Source organism: Dermacentor andersoni, chromosome 7 (genome assembly GCF_023375885.2).
Source record: "Dermacentor andersoni chromosome 7, qqDerAnde1_hic_scaffold, whole genome shotgun sequence".
In the NCBI taxonomy this organism is placed as follows: domain Eukaryota; kingdom Metazoa; phylum Arthropoda; class Arachnida; order Ixodida; family Ixodidae; genus Dermacentor; species Dermacentor andersoni.
The window spans coordinates 61,775,991-61,800,283 of record NC_092820.1 but is presented as its reverse complement, the minus strand read 5'-3'; the positions used below and the strand labels follow the sequence as shown (position 1 = coordinate 61,800,283).

General features: G+C 48.7%; 1 protein-coding gene across 1 annotated transcript in view; it reads left to right on the top strand.

The window, feature by feature from the left end:
- Positions 1-2,797: 2,797 nt before the first annotated feature.
- The window catches only part of LOC126534404 (probable thiopurine S-methyltransferase), a 60,746-nt gene continuing 39,250 nt past the window's right edge, over positions 2,798-24,293 (top strand). Inside the window, exons 1-2 of the mRNA XM_050181689.3 lie at positions 2,798-3,404; positions 8,026-8,118. Coding sequence (XP_050037646.2) covers positions 3,313-3,404; positions 8,026-8,118 — 185 coding nt within the window. The 5' untranslated portion in view covers positions 2,798-3,312. The remainder of the gene's footprint in view (positions 3,405-8,025; positions 8,119-24,293) is intronic.

Genomic DNA, 24,293 nt, shown 5'->3' with positions numbered 1-24,293 from the left:
GTCGTCTTCGCCGGAAATTTCGACGATCACCTGAGGCGGCTTGCGACAGTACTAGAGGCCATCAAGTCATCAGGGCTCACTCTGAAGCCGGAGAAGTGTCGATTCGCTTACGATGAGCTTTTGTTCCTAGGCCACGTCATCAGCAAATCAGGAGTACGCCCCGACCCACAGAAGACAGCTGCCATCGCGAAGTTCCCGCAGCCAACCGACAAGAAGGCAGTGCGCAGATTCCTTGGCATGTGTGCCTACTATAGGCGCTTTGTCAAGGATTTTTCACGCATCGCGGAGCCGCTAACACATCTAACCAAATGTGATGTCGAGTTCAAATGGGAAACGCCGCAGGCCAAGGCATTTCAAGAACTCAAACGACGCATGCAGTCACCGCCGGTACTTGCACACTTCGACGAGGACGCCGATACCGAAATCCACACTGACGCCAGTAGCCTAGGCCTCGGTGCTGTCGTAGTCCAGAGGAAAGAAGGACTTGAACGTTTGATATCGTATGCTAGCCGGTCGCTGTCAAAAGCGGAAAGCAATTATTCTACGACTGAAAAGGAATGCCTCGCCATCATTTGGGCTACAGCTAAATTCCGCCCTTATCTCTATGGCAGGCCATTCAAAGTCGTCAGCGACCACCACGCGTTGTGTTGGCTAGCTAACTTAAAGGACCCTTCAGGACGGCTGGCGCGGTGGAGCCTCAGACTACAAGAATATGACGTCACGGTAATATACAAGTCCGGAAGAAAACACTCCGACGCCGACTGCTTATCACGCGCCCCCACCGATCCCCCGCCGCAAGACGACGAGGACGACGACGCCTTCCTTGGTATAATAAGCGCGGAAGACTTCACTAAACAGCAACGAGCAGACCCGGAGCTAAAAGGCCTCGTCGAGTATTTGGAAAGGAACACCGACGTTGTCCCTAGGGCATTTAAGCGCGGGTTGTCTTCGTTCACGCTACAAAACAACCTGCTCGTGAAGAAGAACTTCTCACCAGTCCGCGCCAGCTACCTTCTTGTTGTACCATCAGCGCTGCGTCCAGAAATACTGCACGCCCTACACGACGATCCAACCGCTGGGCACCTCGGTTTCTCCCGGACGCTGTCGCGAATACAGGAAAGGTATTACTGGCCGCGTCTGACCGCCGACGTCGCCCGTTACGTCAAGACATGCCGAGACTGTCAACGACGCAAGACACCACCGACAAGGCCAGCAGGATTACTACAGCCGATCGAACCTCCTCGCCGACCATTCCAGCAGATTGGGATGGATTTGTTGGGGCCGTTTCCGATGTCAACATCCGGGAATAAGTGGATCGTCGTGGCGACGGACTATCTCACCCGCTTTGCTGAAACTAAAGCTCTACCAAAAGGCAGCGCGGCCGAAGTAGCGAAATTTTTCGTCGAGAACATCCTGCTGCGACATGGTGCTCCAGAAGTCCTCATCACCGACAGAGGAACGGCTTTTACAGCAGAGCTCACCCAGGCCATTCTGCAGTAAAACCAGGCAAGCCACAGGAGGACAACTGCCTACCATACGCAGACGAATGGTCTCACGGAGCGCCTGAACAAGACCCTCGCCCACATGCTAGCAATGTACGTCGACGTCGAACACAAGACGTGGGACGCGATCCTGCCGTACGTAACCTTTGCGTACAACACGGCGGTGCAAGAAACACAGATCACGCCGTTTAAGCTGGTTTACGGCAGGAACCCGACGACGACGCTTGACGCCATGCTGCCGCACGTAACTGACGAAGAGAATGTTGACGTCGCTAGCTATCTCCAGCGCGCCGAAGAAGCCCGACAGCTCGCCCGCCTGCGGATCAAGAACCAGCAGAGGACCGACAGCCGACACTACAACCTCCGACGACGCTTCGTCGAGTACCAGCCTGGCGACCGTGTTTGGGTCTGGACCCCGATACGCCGACGAGGACTCAGTGAGAAACTACTCCGACGCTATTTCGGACCCTACAAGGTCATCCGACGTATTGGCGCTCTGGACAATGAGGTCGTGCCAGACGGCATTTCGCATTCACAGCAGCGCCGCGCACGATCTGAAGTGGTCCACGTGGTGCGCCTTAAACCCTTTTACGGACGCTGACGAACTTCATCATTTTTGTTCTTTTCTTTGCTACGAGTGCTTTTGTTTAATACTTTCGTTTGTTTGCAGCATCGAGTTGATGCTTTTTAAGAGGGGGGTATTGACACGTGTACTTATCTTTATCGGGCGACCACGTTGCGCCGCTTAACAACTGTAATCGCACAGCGCGGGACGCGCCTGCATGTATCGACGTTTCTGGAAAGTTATCGATGCTTCTACCCGGCTGTCTGTTGTCGCCGAACCTCGCGTTATCTGATTTCATCGCTTGACGCGAATTGTGTAGAACTTTGTAGAAGGCATGCGGGTCCCAACGATTAGTCTGGAACATTCGATGACTGATGTATAAAAGCCGACGCGCTTGACCCGCTGATCAGATTTCCGACGATCGCCGACCGTGTTCGCCGCTATCGTTGTGCTATAAGTGTAGCCTGTTTTGTGGTCACAGGTTCGCCCAATAAAAGCTAGTTTTGTATTCCACCGTATTGCCGCTTTTCTTCACCGTCACTACCACGTGACAATATGATAGGTCCCTATGGTGTTCCGCGTCCTACTGGGAATGGTGTTAATGTTTGACTATCCGGGCCTCAGAATCGAATTCCTTTGTCATGCAGGTAGTCTTCGACCTAGCGTATGATGTGGTTTCCAGGCTTTGTACTTTTAAGTTCGTTAATGACGACTTTGCGCAGGTGGGCGTTCAGGTCTACTACCCACTGGCGGATTCAGAGGGGGCCCTGGGAACATTCCCCCTCTTATTGTTACAGAGACAGGCCGGTACTTCTCCGCTGCCAAAATAATGCCGGTGGATGCAAAACAAGTGGAAAGCATCGTTAGTTGCGCGGCATGGTAGATGCCACAAGCCAAGTGAAGTGCATTACTTGTGCGGCCCTAATTGTCTAGCTAGGTCAGCTTCAGCTTCGTCAAAAATTCTAGCACTAAATTTCTGTCTAGTCTAATTATTGTATTAATGACTGCGAGGATGTCACATGTGCAGCATCAGGAAAGCCGCGGATAGGTGACTTTCCCTCTAAAAGTTCTGGTGTGCGGGCGCCTCCTCTACAGTGCCCTTGAATGGCAGCAGCTGTTGCACACGTTTGCACGAGCAGGAGCCATGGTGACACCGAATGCAGCTAGGCAGATAAATGCGAACGCTATGCTCACTGCTGCCACTCGGCGCCTGCACTGAAAACGTTGAAAGCTATTGCACTTACGATGTCCACCGTACCCGTAAACGATGGCCTGGATTTCTGGACGGCGTGGTGGAAGGAAGGCAGCCCTACATGGCAACGCCCTGGCGTTTGCAGGTGAGCTCTCTATACTTTAGTCGGAGGACTTCGAGAGGCAAAAGCCTTCTCAAGCGTACACAATCGTCACCGTGGCCTTTAAGTAAAAACCATGTCGTTATCCTAATCATGGTAATAACCTTGATAATTTCAACTCGTTTTTGTTGTTATAGCTGCAGCCGGAAAGGAGTAGTGTTCCAGGTGGGGGGGGGGGGGGGGCGTGTATGGATAAGGAAGAGAAATTCTTTCTTTATGAATACAGCATCAGGCACCTATTCACGGGCATCTCGGGGTGAACCTTTCCTCAGCGACACCAGTGCCAGAACGCACAGCCTAGCAAGCGCTATAGCAGCAAAAAGGGAAGCACGCTATAAATATTCGCCATGACATCACCAATCGCTTATCGCTTAGCAAGAGTGCCCGAGATCCGATAATTTCCAAATGCGCACATTTCTCATGAGGTGCCGAAACTGCGATCGAGATCAGGAGCGCGAACATTCCTAAGCTTCAGCTCGGCAAAGCACTGTTGGTGACATTCGGACGAAAGATGAAGCGTGGGTTCTCGTTGTTTCCTAATGCCGTCTCATTTTCTTCGCATCCTTAGCGGCCGGCGTCAGCGATGCTGGGGTGATAAATGAGAGCGTCGTGGCGCCCCCTGGCTGGTGCAAGAACATGTGCGCTTTCATTGCTGCGCTTTGAGTTGTCCTGCTACATTTACTCTCAGCCGATATGTCGCTAATTCGTACAGTTAAGCCCGTCTCTGTTTAATATGTTAGATGCAGTAGCATGCGTCCGTTGAGATGCATATGAGGACTTGTGGCTATATAGCATATTGTGTGCTGTTGGAAGTTGCACTCTTCGAAGAAAAAAAAAACTGGCTTTTTAGGACATGTCCGTAATTTTATTGCAGTGTAGAGACTTTTGAGATGGAAGCATAATTCTACTTTATCGGGCGTTGCGTAGATACTTCAATTGTGACAATGCGCTCAGTAGATACGTGGTCCCGGCCTTGCCTTATAAACCACGCATAAAGTCACAATTGCAACCTGACAGTTACTGTTGGAACTGCCAAAGAAAGCAAAACTGATCTCATAACAATTCAACAGATGGAAGTTGTTCAAACGCTCAGAACATGTTAAATGAAATTGCTCCTCTCATGGTTTAGGCATATATTTCCATCTCTCGGCAGCTCTCCTAAAGTTGGGTCGTAGTATTCACACACTGTGATGTGTGGTGCGCGACATGGTGCGGTGATCGGGACGGTCAGGAGCAGACGACAAGGAGTGCGCGCGCCGAGGCGGATTCCGTGCTGGAAGAAGGAAAACAACGACGCCGAAGAGCGTCCGGCACGAGAACGCGCGGCGCAAGAAAAACAACAAAAAGAAGAAAAGCAAACCAATTAGAAAAGACCACGGGGCGTCAGGCAGCCAATCCGAGAATGCCTAATCGGCCAGAGAGAAGAAAAAATGGCTGTGGCTTAGCTAAGGTTAAGCCCAGGATGCGAAGCATACTAGCCTTTATTTTAGTTGTTGAACCACTGTTTAGCCTGGTGAACTGCTGTTGCTTGGCTATATTTGGTTCGGCTAGACGAAGAAACAACTCATGCGTTACTCTGCTTCGCCTTCAAGAGTGGAACGCGAGAGCGTTCCCGTCGACCCGCCAAGGGGTGTAAGACAATGGGCTACGGCGCAGCGACTACCCGCCCCGCATTGGACGAGGTGAGCGTCGAGCAACGCAGCGTTCGGCGCGGCAACGAAATGTGCGCCTGAGCAAGCGACGCACGCCTGAGCCTTAGAAACAGCTCGTTCCTAAGGCAACACCGCATTCACTAGAGGCGCTTTTGTGCCGCTTTGAAGCATCGTACTCGTGGCTCAGTGGTAGCGTCTCCGTCTCACACTCCGGAGACCCTGGTTCGATTCCCACCCAGCCCATCTTGCAAGAGTTGAGCCAAAGCCACCTAGAAACAAGCGCAGCTGCTTATATACCGCGGCGACGCCGCGAGCGACGGCACGAGTTGGAGCCCCGTTTCTCCTCTGTCGTGACGTCACGTGGTCAGCCTTGAAGGCGACGCCGCGAGCGACGGCGCGAGTTGGAGCCCCGTTTCTCCTCTGTCGTGACGTCACGGTGTCACGTGGTATTGAAGGCGACACCGCCGCGCCTGAGGAGCTGGGTTGAGCTCTAGTAATATGCTTCGCATAAAAGCGCGGGAGACGCAGAGGGAGACGACAGGAGAGCTCCAGGAAGCGACGGCAGGAGGAGGTCAACCACCGGAGCGGGCGTTGCAGACGCGCCGTCGGGTTCCGGACCCGAGCCATCAGGACTTCACCCGACCGGGGCCTCCTGCCAACCTGTTCCTGTGCGTCGCCCGTCTACCCGAGCGGGCCGCCAGCTGCTCAAGGCCGGTGAGCTTCTGTGCTCGTGGGCACGACGAGAACAGACGGGCTACGGGCCCGAGTTCTACGCCAGCTGCCCTGCCAGAACGCCACCCCCGTCTGCCGTGCCGCCTGCTGCCCGAGGCCGGCGTTCGAACTTCTGTGCCCGTGGGCAGGACAAGAGCAGTCGAGCTACGGGCCCGAGCTCTACACCCAGCTGCCCGGACGGAACGCCGCCGCCGTCTGCTCGTGCCACCGAGCCGCTTGCTTTACTTCTCCGAGACAGAGCTGGCCAGTTCCGGTCGCCCGGTCAACGAACTTAGACCACGACCTTTGGTGAGACCGGCGCCACTCCTTTCACCAGCTTGTCGCAGCGTCGCAGCTTCGAGACTGTTATGTATCCCTGCCGTCATGGCAAGCCCGGACTCGCGCACCACTTAGCTCCATACTAGCCCCAAATGTGTGTCTTGATGTGTATTTCAGTGTTTCTTTCATGTTTGCTATTTTCTTCTATTTATTTTTAAGCCTTCTTTAGTACCAATAAACGTTTGTGGTCTCGGAGGCTCCGCCTAAGAGAACCATCAGAACCTTTTGAGTACACGAACCTTTGTCCCATATTAAGGTCATCACACACACACACACACAAAAAAAAAAACCAGCGGACTTATCAAGGTGAAGGTTGAATTGACGGACCCGGCAGTTTGTGGTATAAGATCGTAAAGGGGCCCTCACCAGCTCTGGCCATTTTGAGCTGACAAGCGCGAGCATACATTGCGCGATAGCGATCGTATCTACAAAGTATTATATCGCTAGGCGCCGCGGAAAGATCTGAAATTTCAAACAGAACGCCGTTCTTTCTTCTCCTCGCGGCCGCCGCGCTCCTAGCCGTAGGATGACGTACTCGTGTGCCTGCGCCTACGTACTGGTGTCCGCAGTGTGACGTCGCTCTTGGTGACACGTGACTTCGAGAATTATTCAAGGCAACATCTGTTATCTGTGGGATTTGTTGCTTGAGTTGACGAATTGAAGTGTAGAGAAATAATAAAACACACACACGGAATGTCTGCGTGTTTTTTGTTTTGCTTCGTACCAAAGCAAGAGAGATGTACTTCCGCTTCGTCTGATTGTTCCCACGGTCGTGCGTTCACGTGCGCAGGTACCGAAACTATGCCATTTTCTACCGTGTTCCAGTGCGTGATCATGCTCTCAGGTCCGCTTGTTCTGCCTCACTATTCGTGTAGCACTGAATTATACCGATAGTCATGTTTCCTTGTGCGCAGCGCGCGAAATCGTGCGCTGTGCGAACGAGACAACAGCTTGCGCGCGACGCCGTCCGCAGAAGTGCGCAGCGCCGAAAAGCGAGAAGAAACAAAAATGAAGGCGGGGCCTGTGACGTATGCGTCCCGCGATCCTCGAGTTCCGGCATGGAAGAACGCAGGGAAGGAATTTCGCTTGCGGAGGCTAGAGAGGGCGAGTGGAGAGAGCGTATTTCTTGACAGTGGAGCCCGCCTGCTGAAATAATGGGTTCGCGGTACTGAAATATTTCTGTATCGGCTATTAATGAGCAAATTTGAAAAATTTTTGTGACAGAATGCTCGTAGCGGACACATGACAACTTACAGCGCATAACAAAAATTTGCTATGGGCCCTGGTGAGGGGCCCTTTACAGCGTGGTGTGCCCCACATTAAGCACCACTGTTTCGACTACAGAAATAAACTGCTGCCGTGAATAAAGTCTTTGGTGTTAGGATCTGCGAAGTTCGCAGATGACTGGTCCAGCTTGCGTGGCATAGAACAAGAAAAGAGGTGCGAACAACTTCACTCACTGATTTGCTAAGAAGTTCGGTGCCTGCGGTAGCTATGTAAGCAGATTTATTCCGTGTACGCTTGTTCAGCTGCCCTGCCGTGGCTCTGCCCGCACAGCGGGAACACTAAAACCAAACACGTACCTTGACGTGCGATCACCTTTTGAACCGTGAGGTTTGGCTTCAATCGTCGCGGTATGCTCCTTCCTATTATTTCCTTCCTCCATGTTTTCAGCACTTGACTGACATTACGTCATGCAGGCGCCCAGCAGCGTGTTGTACTTGGGTAAAAGTCACGTAGGAGATTCTCTTTAAGGATAATTTGCCCGCATAAACCGCAGATTATCAAATTCCTTGGTCCATTTGATGAAATATTTTTGAAAAGGCCCCCGGTAGCAGTGAGCGCTAAATTAGCTTGCTCTCTTCCTCAAGTGCTTAAGTGTTGATTATTGTTGTTGCACACAGGTGCTTGATAGCGAACAAGGATGCCATCCTCGCTGGAAAAACGAATGCCCAAGTGTTCATTCCGCTCTGTGGAAAAGCGCACGAGTTAAAATGGTGAGTTGCCTTACAAAATTGTGCGGCATGTTTCTGTTCATAGGAAACAATATATACTGATTTATTACTCCCTGATGCAATGCGGAGAAAAGAAAAGTTAGGGTAGAATACGTCTTTCCAGCTTTTAAAGTGCCCTGTCATTTTAACGTGATATTTGAACGCCTGATAATCGGCGAATGTAAACATTCCTTTCACAGACCTCATAAGGGCTATGCTGAAACACAATGTGCAGTGGCATCGGTGAAGTGGTAGCAAAAAACAACAAACGAATGAACAAATACAGACAGACAGAAAAACAAACAAACAAACAAACAAACAAACAAACAAACAAATAAACAAATAAATAAACAAACACAAACCAACAAATAAGAAAAAAAAACATCTTTGCACGTATCACAGACATGACTGAGAAGAATCCGTTTGTGTGATCGGGGATTTGACGGTACTGAATCTTGCCGAAAGAAAGAAGCTCTATAGCAGGAGGGGGAGGATCGCCACGGTGCTACGCCAATCAGTCGCCTCTCGTATGGGCTCCGCCAACTCCTCTTTGCGGCGAAACTATCCCGACCACGGGATGTTCAACCACGAAGAAGTTTGCCCAACGTCTTCCCGACTCAGCGGATACCAAGAGTTGCAAGGTGGGACCTTCTTTTTGTGTGTTGTTAGGAGTCTTCAAATTCCCCACCACGCCGGAGGCCTGGCTAACCTTAACAACCAGGGCTTACGGCACCATATTCTCGGCTCCCGGCGCGACAGCGCTTTGTCCACACTGAGAGACGCTGGCCTCCGGCTCGCTCTAGGACGACGTGATGGAGGTTGTGGAGATAGAAGGAGAATCGCTACCTCCTGGAGAACACGACAACGCTAACGGATGGATCGCAGCCCACGAACGCAGATACAAAGCGAGAGCTGACGCCAACGTGGCAAACAACAAGGACGAAAGAGACGCTAGCGGAAAGAGCGCTCGCATGATCAACGTACACCTGTACCGACGCTCGGCACCGAGGCAGCCGCAGCTGCTGGAAAGCGACTACAATATAATAATGACCGGGAGAAGGCCTGCATATGGCACAACAAAGCACATAGCGCTCATCAGGGATAGAATCCTGCTATAGCGGCAACTGAAGGAATGGAGTATGCTGAGGCAGACCTACTCCGAATTAACGGAAGGCAAAACACCATAAATTTTGGAAAACGCCACGAATACAGCAGTATCAAGGAAATTCGCATCAACCAGGAAGCTTACGGCACGACCGCATGCATCATGGCGCCGGAAAATATATCCAATGGGGTAAGGCACGGAATACCAAAATACGAAAAACCAAAGAAACCCGAGCATTCTACATGCTAGGCGAATGAGACAAATAGACTCGGTGGTTATTGTGTTTGAAGGGATATATGTGCCGCATTTTGTTTACTATAGCGGTGTGGTGTACAAATGTTCCTCATACAAGAACTAATATGATACATGCACTACTTGTGGAAAAGTCGGACACAGGGCTGATGTCTGTCCACAACCTGAAAACAAAAGATGCCGGGATTGCGGGACACTGAACCCAACCGAAGAGCACAAATGTGAGCCAAGCAGCTATCTGTGCGGTAACGCACATTTAACAGGAGACCAAAAGCAAGGGATGCTTCAAAACACCACAATTATTAAAGAAGAAAGATGGCAACAGTGTACAGCACAAGGATCAGGAATTAAAAATAAGAAGCAAATACTCAAACGAAAAAAAATTGAATACCACACGAGGCAGAAGGCAGACACTAGTGGATAGAAGGGACCTCCTAGCAAAACAAAGAACAAAGCGGCTGGAGGAACCTAGAGTCCGTCCCCTGGCTCGGAGAGACCGAAAAGAAAGGAGCTCCACACAGGTCTAGATCCAGGTCAAGACCCGGTTCAAAGACAAGGGATAGATACAGACCAAGGGCCCGTTCTCGGCCGAGACCGAGGACAGCAAACGGTGCAGACCCTCTAGAGGACTCTGGCGGTGGCCTGGCTAGCTGAGCGCAAGTGAGCTGTACATCGACAAATATTTACCGTCCGAGCGGTAACGAACGAGACAACAAAAAGAACAATCAATGGTGCGTGTCGATGAAACTTACACATGTCCAAGGCATGACCAAAACATGTACTGCAATAGTTATAACGATAAACCGAGGAATCGTATCTCTTTTTCAGATAGCAACACTGATGGCTTGCTCACGCATCTTTCTTCTAATTTTACAATTTCATAAGCCTCCACAACCTCCCCAGACATCCTTCTATGAGCCCTAAACAAAATAGAAATATTTCGAAACGTTGGTTTGCAGGGGCAATCTCGGCAGCGAATGCCCAAATGACCCAAGATTACCCTAGTGACCTTATATTCATGCTCTTTTAGTCTCTCATTGATGCATCTGCTATTTGACCAACATATGTTCTTCCGCAAGAAAGCGGAATGGCACAGACAACGTTTTGAGTTACAAATTGTTTGCGATGTTGAGTGGAACATGCGTTCCTTTTGTTATTCCCTGGATTAACCTGTTTGAATAGCTTCTGTAGACACTCAGGGGCAGAGAAAACCACGTCTGCCCCTGACTTTGCCGCTATTCTTCTGAGATTATGTGAAATACACTGAATGTATATATGGTACCACAGCAACTTTCTTTGCTCTAGTAGTGGAACTGCTTCCCTTCTATGCGTTTTTACACTTCCTACTCAAGCCCTCCGCGACAGAGATGAACATACGCATCGGGTAACCAGAATCTGCCAGGCGCTTGGCTTGATCTCTGAAGCTGGTTTCCACTTTGTGGTCACATGACTTCATCCGCGAATCATCGAAACACGATGTTACTACTGCGTGTTTTACGAGTTTTTAATGAGTGGATATCATCGGCCTTAGTGAGATTAGGCTTACACATTGCTGAATAACGGACATGTCCTCTGCTATAGAGGTCTCTCAGATCAGAAACACTACGGGGTAGGCTTCCTAATCCATAAGGACATAGCGGGCAACATTGACGAATTCTACAGCATTAAGGAGAGGGCAGCTGTAGTCGTAATCAAACTTAATAAGTTCTATAGACTAAAGGTAGTACAAGCCTACGCTCCAATATGCAGTCACGATGATAACGAAGTAGATCAGTTTTGTGAAGATGTTGAATTAGGGATGAGAAAAGTGCAAACTCAGTATACTGTAGTAATGGGCGACTTCAATGCAAAAGTGGGGAAAAATCAGGCTGGTGAACAAGCAATTGGCAACTACGGCGTCGATTCTAGGAACGCTAGAGGAGAGATGCTGGTAGAATTCGCGGAAAGGATTAAGCTGAGAATAATGAACACCTTTTGCAGGAAGCGTAGAAACAGAAAGTGGATCTGGAAAAACCCTAATGGTGAAACAAGAAATGAAATTGACTTCATACTTTCTGCCGATCTCAGCATAGTGCAGGATGTAGAAGCGATAGGTAGGGTAAAGTGCAGTGATCATAGGTTAATGAGGGCGAGGATTCATCTCAATTTGAAGAGAGAAACAGCAAAATTGGTCAAGAAGAAACAGGTCAACCTAGAGGCAGTAAGGGTAAATGCAGAGAAATTCAGGCTGGTACTTGCAAACAGATATGCAGCCTTAGAACAGAGAGATGATGATGACATAGAGCTAATGAATGAAACCGCTACTAGGCTGGCTTCAAAGGCAGCAATTGAAGTGAGAGGCAAGGCTCCAATGCAACCAGTAGGCAAGCTCTCCCAAGTAACAAAGGACCTAATGAAGAAACGACAAAGAATGAAAGTGTCCAACTCAAACGAAGAGATAGAATTCGCGGTGCTGTCAAAACTGATTAACAAGTCGAAAATATGTGATATTTGAAGCTATAACGTGAGAAAGGCTGAAGAATTAAGCCGTAAAAAATAGACACAGCCTGAAATCAGTGAGAAAGAAACATGGCATAGGACAAACCAAGTTGTACGTACTGAAAGATAAGCAGGGTAATATTATCAGCAATCTCGAAGATATAGTAAAAGAAGCGGAAGGATTCTATACTGGCCTGTACAATACCCAGAGGAGTCAGGATACCTTCATTAGAAACAGTAATGAACAGGGTACAGAAACTCCTCCTATAACTAGCGATGAGGTGAGAAGGGCCTTGAAAGACATGAAACGAGGAAGAGCGGCAGGAGAAGATGGAATAACGGTCGATTTAATCAAAGATGGAGGAGACATAATGCTTGAAAAACTGGCCGCTCTTTATACGAAGTGTCTATCGACTGCAAAGTCCCAGAAAACTTGAAGAAGGGAAATAATATACTAATCCACAAAAAAAGAGACGTTAAAGAATTGAAAAGTTATAGGCCCATTAGCTTACTCCCAGTATTATATAAAATATTTACCAAAATAATCTCCAATCGAATAAGTGCAACACTGGACTTTAGTCAATCAAGGGAACAGGCTGGCTTCAGGAAGGAATACTCTACAATGATTCACATACATGTCGTTTATCATGTTATCGAGAAATCCGCAGAGTACAATAAGCCTCTCTATATGGCTTTCATAGATTACGAAAAAGCATTTGATTCAGTAGTTACCAGCAGTCATAGAAGCATTACTTAATCAAGGAGTACAAAAAGCTTACGTAAAGACCTTGGAAAATATCTGCAGAGGGTCTACAGCTACCTTAATTTTACATAAGAAAAGCAGGAAGATACCTATAAAGGAAGGAGTCAGACAGGGAGAAACAATCTCTCTAATGCCATTCACTGCGTGCTTAGAAGAAGCATTTAAGCTAATAAACTGGGAAGGCTTAGGAGTAAAGATCGACGGCGAATATATCAGCAACTTTTGGTTCGCCGATGACATTGCTCTATTCAGCAACAATGCAGATGAGTTGCAACAAATGATTGAGGACCTTAACAGAGAGAGTGTAAGAGTGGGGTTGACGATTAATTTGCAGAAGACAACGATAATGATGAATAGCCGGGCAAAGGAACAAGAGTTCAGGATCGCCAGTCAGCCTCTAGAGTCTGTGAATGAGTACGTTTGCCAAGGTCGATTAATCACAGCGAATCCTGATCATGAGAAGGAAATTCGTAGAAGAAAAATGGGTTGGATCGCATACGGCAGACATTGTAAGTTCCTGACTGGAAGCTAACCATCATCATTGAAAAGAAAGGTGTACAATCAGTGCATTTTACCTGTGCTGAAATATGGGGCAGAGACTTGGAGATTGACAAAGAAGCTTGAGACCAAGTTAAGGTCCGCGCAAAGAACGATGGAACAAAGAATGCTAGGCATAACGTTAAGAGACAGAAAGAAAGCGGTTTGGATCAGAGAGAAAACGCGTATAGCCGATATTCTAATTGACATCAAGATAGAAAGAATGAAGCTGGGTAGGTCACGTAATGCGCAGGTTTGATAACCATTGGACCATTAGGGTTACAGAATGGGTACCAAGCGAAGGGAAACGCAGTCGAGGACAGAAGAAGACTAGGTGGAGTGATGAAATTAGGAAATTTGCGGGCGCTAGGTGGAATCGGCTGGCGCAGGACAGGGGTAATTGGAGATCGCAGGGAGAGCCCTTCGTACTTCAGTGGGCGTAAAATAGGCTGATATATATATATATATATATATATATATATATATGTATATATATATATATATATATATATATATATATATATATATATATATATTGTAACGATGTTAATAAAAGCACGATATTTGTTAAGGGCGAACTTGTCCCCACAAGTAAAAGTCACTGCGGTCGTGAAGAAATCCCCGGCAGCCGCGTTCTCAAAACTGGCCTCGAACCGTCTTCCTCTTTCTCCTCGCGTGACACCTCGTGAGCGTGGCGCATGCGAGCCGGGTCCAACTGGCTGCCCGTGCCACGAAGATCGCTGCTTGTTGTTGCTGAAGAACACCACGGTACGGCGTGCACAGTGTCCAGTACAAAGGGCGCGCAACTTGAATGTCACCAAGTTTGTCGCGGCACTATCCCTCTCCTTACCGCGTCGGCCCGATACATGAGAGGAAGTGGGCTCACTTTTTTTTTTGTTCATGACCTCTACTGGTAGGGTTTCATGCGGCCAACATGCACAACTTCCGTGGAGTTGCGCCGTCTTGGGCTCTCGTGTCCAGCGGATTTCACTTCGTAAGTGACGTCGCTTATACGACGAAGTATTTCGTAAGGGCCGAAGTATCGGCACAGAAGCTTTTCAGACAGTCCACGGCGTCGCACTGGGGTCCATACCCACACCTTGTCACCGGGCTGATAATGAGCTTCACTACGGCGCTGGTTGTACCGGCTGGAGTCGATGCGTTGTTGGCGGCGTATTCGGTACCTTGCCATCTGTCGTGCCTCCTCGGCTCGTTGCAAGAAATCATCTAGGTCAGATGAGTTATTGTTTTCTTTATCTAACGGCAACATAGCATCCAAAGTTGTGGTTACTGCTCGGCCGAATACAAGTTCAAACGGGGCGACTCGTGTTTCTTGAACGGCCGTATTATATGCGAAGGGGATGTACGGCAAAATTTCGTCCCACAGCCTATGTTCAACGTCGACATACATCGAAAGCATGGCAGTCAGTGTTCTGTTGAGGCGTTCAGTTAAACCGTTTGTCTGAGGGTGGTACGCCGTAGTTCTCCTATGATCAGTATGTGTCATTTGCAACAAGCATTTCATTAGGTCCGCAGTAAAGGCCGTTCCACGATCGGTAATAACAACTGTGGGAGCACCATGCCTGAGTACGATATTTTGAACAAGGAATTCTGCAACTTCGACAGCCCTTGCACTGTACAGGGAATCAGTTTCTGCGTAACGGGTCAGATAGTCCGTGGCCACAACTATCCAGTTTTTGCCTAAAGCTGATGTTGGGAAGGGTCCAAGGAGGTCCATACCGACTTGTTGGAATGGGGCTTTTGGTGGCTCTATTAGTTGGCCGAGGCCTGCCAGTTTTACGGATGGAGTCTTGCGCCTTTGACACTCGTGACAAGTCTTGACATAGTGCTTCACTGATTCTAATAACTTGGGCCAGTGGTATTTTAGACGAATCCTGGCGACTGCACGGCTCACGCCCATGTGTCCAGACGTCGGTTCATCGTGACATGCATGCAAAATTTCTTCTCGCTTAGATGTGGGTACGACAAGTAAAAACTTTGTCTCGCTGTTCTCGAAGTTTCTCTTGTAGAGGACACTTCCTCGTATACAGAACGAGGATAGCCCTATAGAGAAAATACGCGGGAGTTGAACGTTGAGTCCCTCCAGGCGCTGTATAAGTGGAAGCAATTCCGGGTCATCTCGTTGTTGTTGAGCAATTTGTGACGCGTCAACAATGCCAAGGAATGGGAAATTATCTTCTTCTGACACAGTTGCCTCGACGGGTGCACGTGACAAGCAGTCGGCATCGCTGTGTTTCCTCCCGGAACGGCATACGACAGTAATGTCATACTCTTGAAGCCTAAGACTCCATCTTGCTAGTCGTCTGGATGGATCCTTGAGATTAGCCAGCCAGCAAAGCGAATGGTGATCACTGACTGCTTTGAATGGTCTACCATACAGGTAGGGCCGAAATTGTGTCTTTCAGGCAGAACGCCGGCTCTTCCAGCTCTACTCATTTTGTGAATTTCTTAGACTTTGCTAGTGGACTGCTATTTCCTCCTTAACTGCGATGGAGATGGAGCCTCACGCGCGTCCGCCGGGCTCGGCATTGCCCGCGGCGGCTGCCTCCAGGAAGCGCAACGGCACCGAGAGCGACACTGACAGCGACGACACCATGCAGTCCTATGTCAGCAGTGAAGATTCTTGCGACGACACCTTCGAGCTGGTGCGGAGTCGTAAAGCAAAGCGAAGATTTCTCAGCGCATCATCGAATTCGAGTGAGTCCACCGTGAGATCTTCGCGGGATACCGAGGAGCTCACCATCCTGTTCTCGCCAGTTCTCGCCACTGACAACCTGAGACGCCTCAACAGGCAAGCCGTGTCTTCTCATCTAGAGGCGCTGGTTCCAAACGAAATCAAAGACATCAGGGTGAACACCCGTAAGAACGTGCTAGCTGTTGACGTAGAACACGCGGCTGCGTTGGATTCCTTGCGCAAGGTCACGGAACTTGGCGGGATGAAAGTCCGCCCTTATATTCCGCTCGGCAAACAAGTCCATACTGGCGTAATTTACGATGTTGACGAGACCATCGTCGACTCCGATCTGTCAATCTTAATCAAGCCAGCTACGGAAAACACCATCATCACAAACGCGTTTCGTCTCGGCACGTCACGGTGTGTGAAGATCATATTTAAGGGCGAATCCCTCCCATCGCACGTAAAAGTGGGCCACTTCCGACACGCAGTTCGCCCCTTTATACCAAAACCGCCGCAGTGCTGGAAGTGCAAGAAGCTTGGCCATGTGAGTAGTGTGTGCAATAACACTACCGTCTGTTCTCGCTGCACTGGGCCCCACACCACAAACACGTGCGAGGCCAGTGTGCTGAAGTGCACAAACTGCTGCGGCCCTCACGATGCATCTTCGAAGGAATGCCCTTTGATTCGAAAGGAAATGCAAATATTGAAGAAAATGGTTAGAGACCACTCGTCTCACCGAGAAGCAGCAGCATCTATTAAGCGACGACGATCACGTCGCCGACGTCGATCAAGAGCCTCCAAAGCCTCTGCAGAACGCTACACACGTATATTACCACCCACTCTTCCGCCCAGGCCAAACGCAGTCAGCTCAAAGGACAAGGGTGCATCGAACAGCACGGCTGCTGACGCGTGGCCTGCACTCCCGAAGCTACATGCCCCTACTGAGCGAAATGATACTTCTGCAGTAGGGGACACTTCGTCTGTTCCTGATAAATTGGCGGACCAAGATCAACAAATTGTTGTTATGATCAGCTCTCTGGTGAGTGCTATTCGTGTTCTACTGGACAAGCTACAGACACCAACAGCTCGAAGTGCATTGCAAGTGCTGGATGCCATCAGTCCGGTTCTGGCGAGCCTTCAGAAGTCCAGTGCTTGAGAACTTCTACAGCAGAACCATGGCTCATCGACAACAACAAAGATCGTTCCGGGATGATGTGAGAAGTGCCTCCATATTCCAATGGAATGCGAGAGGCCTGAGGTCTCGTATTTCGGATTTCCGACAGTTCGTATTTTCAAACCATTTTCCTATACTGGTCATCTGTGAACCGAACTTATCAGCCTCCATAAGACTATCGGGATATGAATCTTTTCTTTCAAACACGTGTGTCCGTAGTAGTAAGGTTCTGGTCTACATTCGCAAGGACCTTACGTATTTTTCCCAACACGTTGCGCCACACGACGGTAACCAATACGTCTGTGTTACTGTGAAAAAGAAGAAGCTGTCTTTTACTCTTATTGGCGTCTACCTTTCCCCAACAAGTCAGTTTGATAGAAAAAGACTGGAAGATATTATGACTGATACTCCCGGTCCTTGGATAATAACAGGGGACTTCAACGCTCACCACCATATATGGGGAAGCTCCAGGATAAATTCGAGGGGCAGGTCACTAGTATCCTTTGCATCAGGCCACAACCTGTGTCTTCTAAATGACGGAAGCCCGACATTTCTGCGAGGAACTACATACAGTAGCTGCCTTGACTTGACTTTGGTGTCACGTTGCCTGACTTTGAGCGTGCAGTGGTTCACTGATATTGAAACCCATGGAAGTGATCATATTCCGACCTATGTGAGAATCGATGGACTAGACGCCGCATTACCGGTAGTCTCTCGCCAAATCGACTGGTCAGTCTTTCAAAATCGCGTAGAAGACACATACAAGACACATATTGCACGAAGATTAGAAGACATAATTGCAGACGCTATGCAAGATTGTACACGCTGCTTCACACATCCATCAAAGCGTACAGAGAATGACATTGAATTGGAAAGGCTTCGTGCACTACGTCGCCGAGCTGAAAGGAGGTACAGGCGCACGAAGTCAATTCTTGACCTCAGAGAAGCTCGGCGCATGCAAAAGAAGATCAAACGCCGAATGGATAAGCTAGCGGATCAAAGATGGAAATGTTTTTGCGACTCACTAGACCCCCACAAGCCATTGTCCTGTGTGTGGCGTACCCTACGGGGTCTTTGCTCAAGTCCCCAGCAACGACACCCATTCAACGCCCTTGCTCTCTATCAAAACCGCCGCGAGATAGACGTCGCAGAGGAATTTTGTGCGAACGTCGCCGGCGGCACAGTTTTAGTCCCTGACATGGCTCTAGGCAACATCCCCGGCCCACGAGATGCAAGTATGGACGCTCCATTCTCTATGGAAGAGTTAGAAGCTGCTATGGCGCTATGCAGGTGTTCGTCTTCACCAGGACCCGATGGCATAACATATACTGCTTTGCGCCACCTAGGCAGAGAAGCACGAAGAGAACTCTTCAGCCTTTTTAATAGTCCATGGCAAGATGGTGTCGTCCCACAGGAACGGAAACGCAGCCGCCTGGTACCGCTTCTAAAAGCAGGAAAGTCACCGCTCGAACTGGCATCCTATCGGCCTATAGCTCTTGCCAGCTGCGTCGGGAAGCTCATGGAACGTATGATTCTCATGCGTCTCGAATGGTACCTTGAACACCATAAAATTTACCCTGACTCTATGACGGGATTTCGACGCGGTCGTTCATCGATAGACAGTGTCATCGATCTAGTATCATCTGTGGAACAACAAAAATCTCGGAAGCGATTATCAGTAGCGCTCTTTCTTGATGTGAAAGGCGCTTACGACAACGTTTCCCATCAAACCATTCTAGACGCACTTCTGACAATTGAACTAGGAAGGCGAGTATATCGATGGGTCAGTAACTACTTGACACAAAGGTCCTTGTTCGTACGAACGGAAGATGGTCCGACTACCGACCACTACACATGCCGAGGCGTTCCCCAAGGCGGTGTTCTAAGCCCTATTCTTTTCAACCTCGAGCTTCTTGGGCTGGCCGAATCCCTACCGGAAACAGTGAGTGTTTCAATCTACGCCGACGACATCTGCATCTGGACATCAGCGGTCACTCGCCTGCAGGTTCGCGCACGGCTACAGAAAGCAGCAACACAGGCATCTGACTACCTTCACACACAAGGCCTTACCATCTCAACAGAAAAATGTGCATTAGTCGCTTTTACGCGAAAAACGATGACTCCTTATCCAGTATGCATCAATGGTCAGCCTATCTCCTACAAGAGAAATCACCGGTTTTTGGGCGTCATTGTAGACCGGGACCTCACTTGGAGCCCTCATGTTGCCCACTTAAAGAAGAAGCTCACGTCTATTGTTCACGTCTTCAAGTTCATCGCCGGCAAAACATGGGGATCGTCAGTGGGCTCCATGCTACAGTTATATCGAGCACTGTTCATCGGATTCCTACGCTATAGCTCCCCCGTGCTTGCTAAAACATGCAAGTCAAATCTTCGAGAACTTCAGAGCGTGCAGGCGCAGGCACTACGTGTTTGCCTAGGCCTTCCGCGCAGCGCCTCGACAGCTGGAACCATTATAATGGCTCAAGACCATCCGATCACGACTTACATCAGCACCGACACGCTTAGAGCCCATGTTCGTCATGTTTCACGGATGCAGTCAAGCTCTCTTGCGTGCCTGCCAGAACGACGACCACAGGCGTCCTTCTCCAACAAGGTCAACATCCATCGTGCCTCCTTACCATCGGGTTTCACACCCTCTGCACGTTCAACCTCAGCTTTGTGGTGTTTAAAACAACCTCAAGTGCGTCTTACGATTCCAGGGATAAGAAAGAAGACCGACCTGCCTACCTTGGCCTTGAAGCAAGCAGCTCTGGATTGTTTGCACACTTTCTACTTTGATCGAGTACATATATATACGGATGGCTCTTCCACTCAGACCAGCTCCACCAGCGCAGTGGTTATACCATCCCGTTCACTAAGCATCCAATACAAAATTTCTCACTTGACAACATCGACTAGTTCGGAGCTTGTTGCCCTCCGAGGTGCCGTTGATTATATTAATAACCAACCGGCTAATCGGTGGGCTATATTCTGCGATTCGAAGGCGGCCTTACAATGTCTTCTGGCATCTCTTCGTCGCGGGTCATGTGAACAACTCGTGTCGGAGATACGAGAAATGCACCATCACATGATCGCGAAAGGACACGACGTCGTGTTTCAGTGGCTGCCTGGTCATTGCGGTATCTCCGGCAACGACCTCGCTGACGAAGCTGCTAGAAAAGCTCACGAGGGAGCAACCCTTGTTTCAATACCTTTATCGCGGACCGACGCAGCCCAACACTTAGGCAAGCTAGCGCACTCTTTGACATTGGAGAAGTGGCACACACCTGAATTGACTCACCATCACTTGCATTCCCTCGATCCCTCTATGCAACTGCGGCTGTTACCAGGTCTTCCGCGAAATGAGGAAACAGTGCTGTGCCGCTTACGTTTGGGCGTCGCATTCACAAATGCTTATGCATTTCTGATTGGAATGGCTGATAGCGCCGAGTGCAATGCCTGCGGTGTCGAGGAAACCATAGGACACCTACTGTGCTACTGCCCATCTTATGAAAATGAAAGGCAAGGCCTCTGCACAGCTCTCAATCAGCTAGATGGAAAGCCGTTCACCTTGAACAAGATCTTGGGATCATGGCCTCGCATATCACAGCTGCAAAAGGCCACAAAAGCGCTGCTGCGATATTTGAAAGCGACCGGATTGAGTCAGCGTCTGTGATTCGGACTGAGTGACCAACTGATATCTCCAGTGGACTTTCTCTCTCTTTTTTTTTAATCTTTCCGTCCCCCTTTCCCTTTCCCCAGTGTAGGGTAGCCAACCGGGCTCAGTCCTGGTTAACCTCCCTACCTTTCATTTATCATTTTCTCTCTCTCTCTCTACATATTGCCCAAATGACTGCAAGACGCTCTTTCTCGGGTGCGGAGTAGTTTGCCTCTGCTTTAGAGAGCTTACGGCTGACATAAGCTATTACTTTTTCCTGGCCGTTATTCCACTGCACTAGTATGGCACCGAGGCCGATGTTACTCGCATCGGTATGAATTTCAGTGTCGGCTGTCGCATCAAAATGGGCAAGGATGGGAGAAGTTTGCAGGCGTTTCCTTAACTCGTCAAAGGCGTCTTGTTCGCTTTTCCACATGAAAGGTTGATCTTCTCTTGTTAGTATTGTAAGGGGCTCAGCAATCTTTGAAAAGTTTTCCACAAACCTTCTGCAGTATGCGCATAAATCCAAGAAACGTCGCACAGACTTTTTGTCTGTGGGTGTTGGGAACCTCGCAACAGCTGCTGCCTTTTCGGGATCTGGCCGAACGCCGTCAGCACTGATGACGTGTCCGAGAAACCGAAGTTCATCGAAGCCGAATTGACAATATATATATATATATATATATATATATATATATATATATATATATGCAGGATATGTAAACGTAGCAATAAAGTGGCTCATATCAACCTTATATTCTAACCAGGTATGTCCGGCTTACTTCAACGTAAAAAAAAAAAATGATTCCTGCATGAAACCTGCACATAATATGCCAGCTCACAGGCATCTCTAAAGCACACTGATCTGTTAATACAATGGTTAATTATATTTAACGGATTCCTTCAGTTGCTTTTTTTTGAGGAGCGTTCCACTTTGCACAGTTCATACGTAAAACATGAATATAGAATGTCGGCTTCCAATCGAAGAATTACTCCAGCATACTGATCTGTTAATAGAATGGTTAATTATAATTCAGAAATTTCTTGATTTACTTTGTTTGATTTAGCCATTCGATATATGTCACTGGGGTCGTTTCGAATCATGACCAATCCTCTTGAAGGTTCGTGTCCCACTGTGACAAAAGAAGCACAGAATCCCCAAATATTGTTAATACGTGTCCTACTTTTCTGTACGTACACCTGTCAGCACCAAATTGCACGCATCGCCGTTAGCTGTGAAGCATTTAATTATCCGCTTTTATCGAGATTCCCTTCGCATAGATTCGAACATGGGCTGCACGAGTTCTTTTTAATATGAACTAAAATATTGGCTATGTCTGTTTCACATCTAGCCCAAATACCGCTGTCTTCCTATCACTTTACATTACGCCTACTATATTTTGTTCCATCTCTCCTTGCCCGGTTCTTAACTTCTTTTCAAGGCTCTGTGTTGAACTCCTAGTTCCTGCTCTCTATGCTGGTACCGGTAGAATGCAATGAACGTACACTTTTTTCTCGAGGATATCCGTAAGCTGTTGGTTATAGCGTCAGCTGGCACAAGACATGGGGTAAATGGCGGTCACTGGTATAGGCCTTCGTCCTGCAGTGGACGTAATAATGATGATCAGCTGAGTATGAAAGTTGAGTCGACAAGAAGGAAAATGCATCGAGAGAGAGAGAGAGAGAAAGCAAACAGAAGAAAATTAGGGAGCCATTTCCCCTTGTGAAGGTGTTTGACGAGCGAAGCTGCTATGGTGGTATAAATTATGCTGGTACAGAGTTTTGATTCCAAGAGAAGGGAATCGTAGAAGGGGCGGCAGAAAGTTAGGTGGACGGACGAGATTAGGAAGCTTGCAGGGACAACATGGCTACAATTAGCACATGACCGGAGTAGTTGGAGAAGTCTGGGAGAGGCCTTTGCCCTGCAGTGGGCGTAGCCAGGCTGCTGCTGCTGATGATGATCATGATGGTATGTAACTCCCAGGCGTACGGATCACGCGTGGCCTCCTCAAAGCGAACGGTGTAGCGAAATAGTACCAAAATTCTCCTTGATCGCCTTATCGGGCGCGCACCACGTCACGCATAACGTCATACATACACAGTGTCACCGCCGAAGGGCTTTTACGACACCGCTCTAAAGACGCAAATGTTGTCGCTGCATATGTGACGGAGCGCCGTTTGGACCCAGGTGGCTGTTAAACTGAGCCTCGATGCTAGCGACAGTATGCGCTGACCGGGCGTAGTCCAAAGGAGTGCAAGGAACAAAACACGTTTGTTTGTAATGGATTGTGCATACTTCCTAGTTAATTAGCGGAATGAAACCTGCAAGGACTAGAGTTTTATTCTAGCGGACGAACATTGGGGCTGTCCGTTTCCCTCCCGTAGAAACCCATGTATTGCCAGCAGACGGGAATGCCACAGTATTTTCAACGTCACTGTGAACTAACTGATTGTGATAAGTGAAGGTGATAAGTGATTATGAAACTCGGCGTAATGATAAAGTCGTTTTAGCGACCAATGTCAGTATGTTTTTTTCGAGCTATCTACATTAGATTGAGAGCTACAGAGAATTTGGGAGAAAGTTTGCTTTGCCGCAAGGCGTTTTTTGTTCGCCGCCACGATTTTTCCGGAGGGTAGCTATAGACGGCTTCGCTGTAAAATGTAGGAGGTGAAACCGAGGTTAGTAGATAAGCAAATGGAGAAATGTGGTTAGGAATTTGCTAGCTCGTCATATACAGGCCCCTGCAAATGTAACCGATAACCTAGCGAGACAGAGAGAGCGAAAGAGAGAGAGAGAGAGAGAGAGAGAGAAAATTGATAGGGCCAAGGCCGGGATCGAGGTCGCCCTGTCTGAGCCTGGTTAGCTATCCTGCAGTGTAGGAGGGCGAACGGAAAATAAAAGATGATTAGAAGCATAAAAGAAAAGCTGACACTATACACTCGCACACATGCACAAGGCTTCGTTTTGCCCCATTTTCAAACAATGATTGGACACTACTCGACAAGAGAGTTGCCGTTACCTCATGTTTAAGGCGTAGTCATACGTCTGAAGAACAGTCTCAATTAGAAAAAAAATTGTGGGGCCGCAACATTCATAGGGGGATGCATTACCAGCAAATCTGTATCTAGGCTGCGTACATGGTTCGCATACGTGGACTGCATACATTTTGAAATTATGATTTTTTTTCACAAGGCGCCATCATACGCCGACACAAGCGCCGCCGCGGTCGCCACAACTCTCATGCATCTGCCGCAACCGCTGCTGCGGCCGCTGCTGCAGACACCTCCGACGCGCTTGGCGTTATTGGGGGCCAGGAGTTACGGAGTCGCCATCTGTCGGAAGCGCCTCCCTTGCGTAGTATGAAGGATCACGCGGCGCGCACCTCGCAGGTTTCGCTTACGGCGCTCAATAAAAACACCACGCGGCAGCCCTCCTGGACATTTATGTAGGTACTCTCAAAACTAGCGAAGTTTTTGACTGTCGGTATAGTAATCTTGGGCAGACTGAAAGCA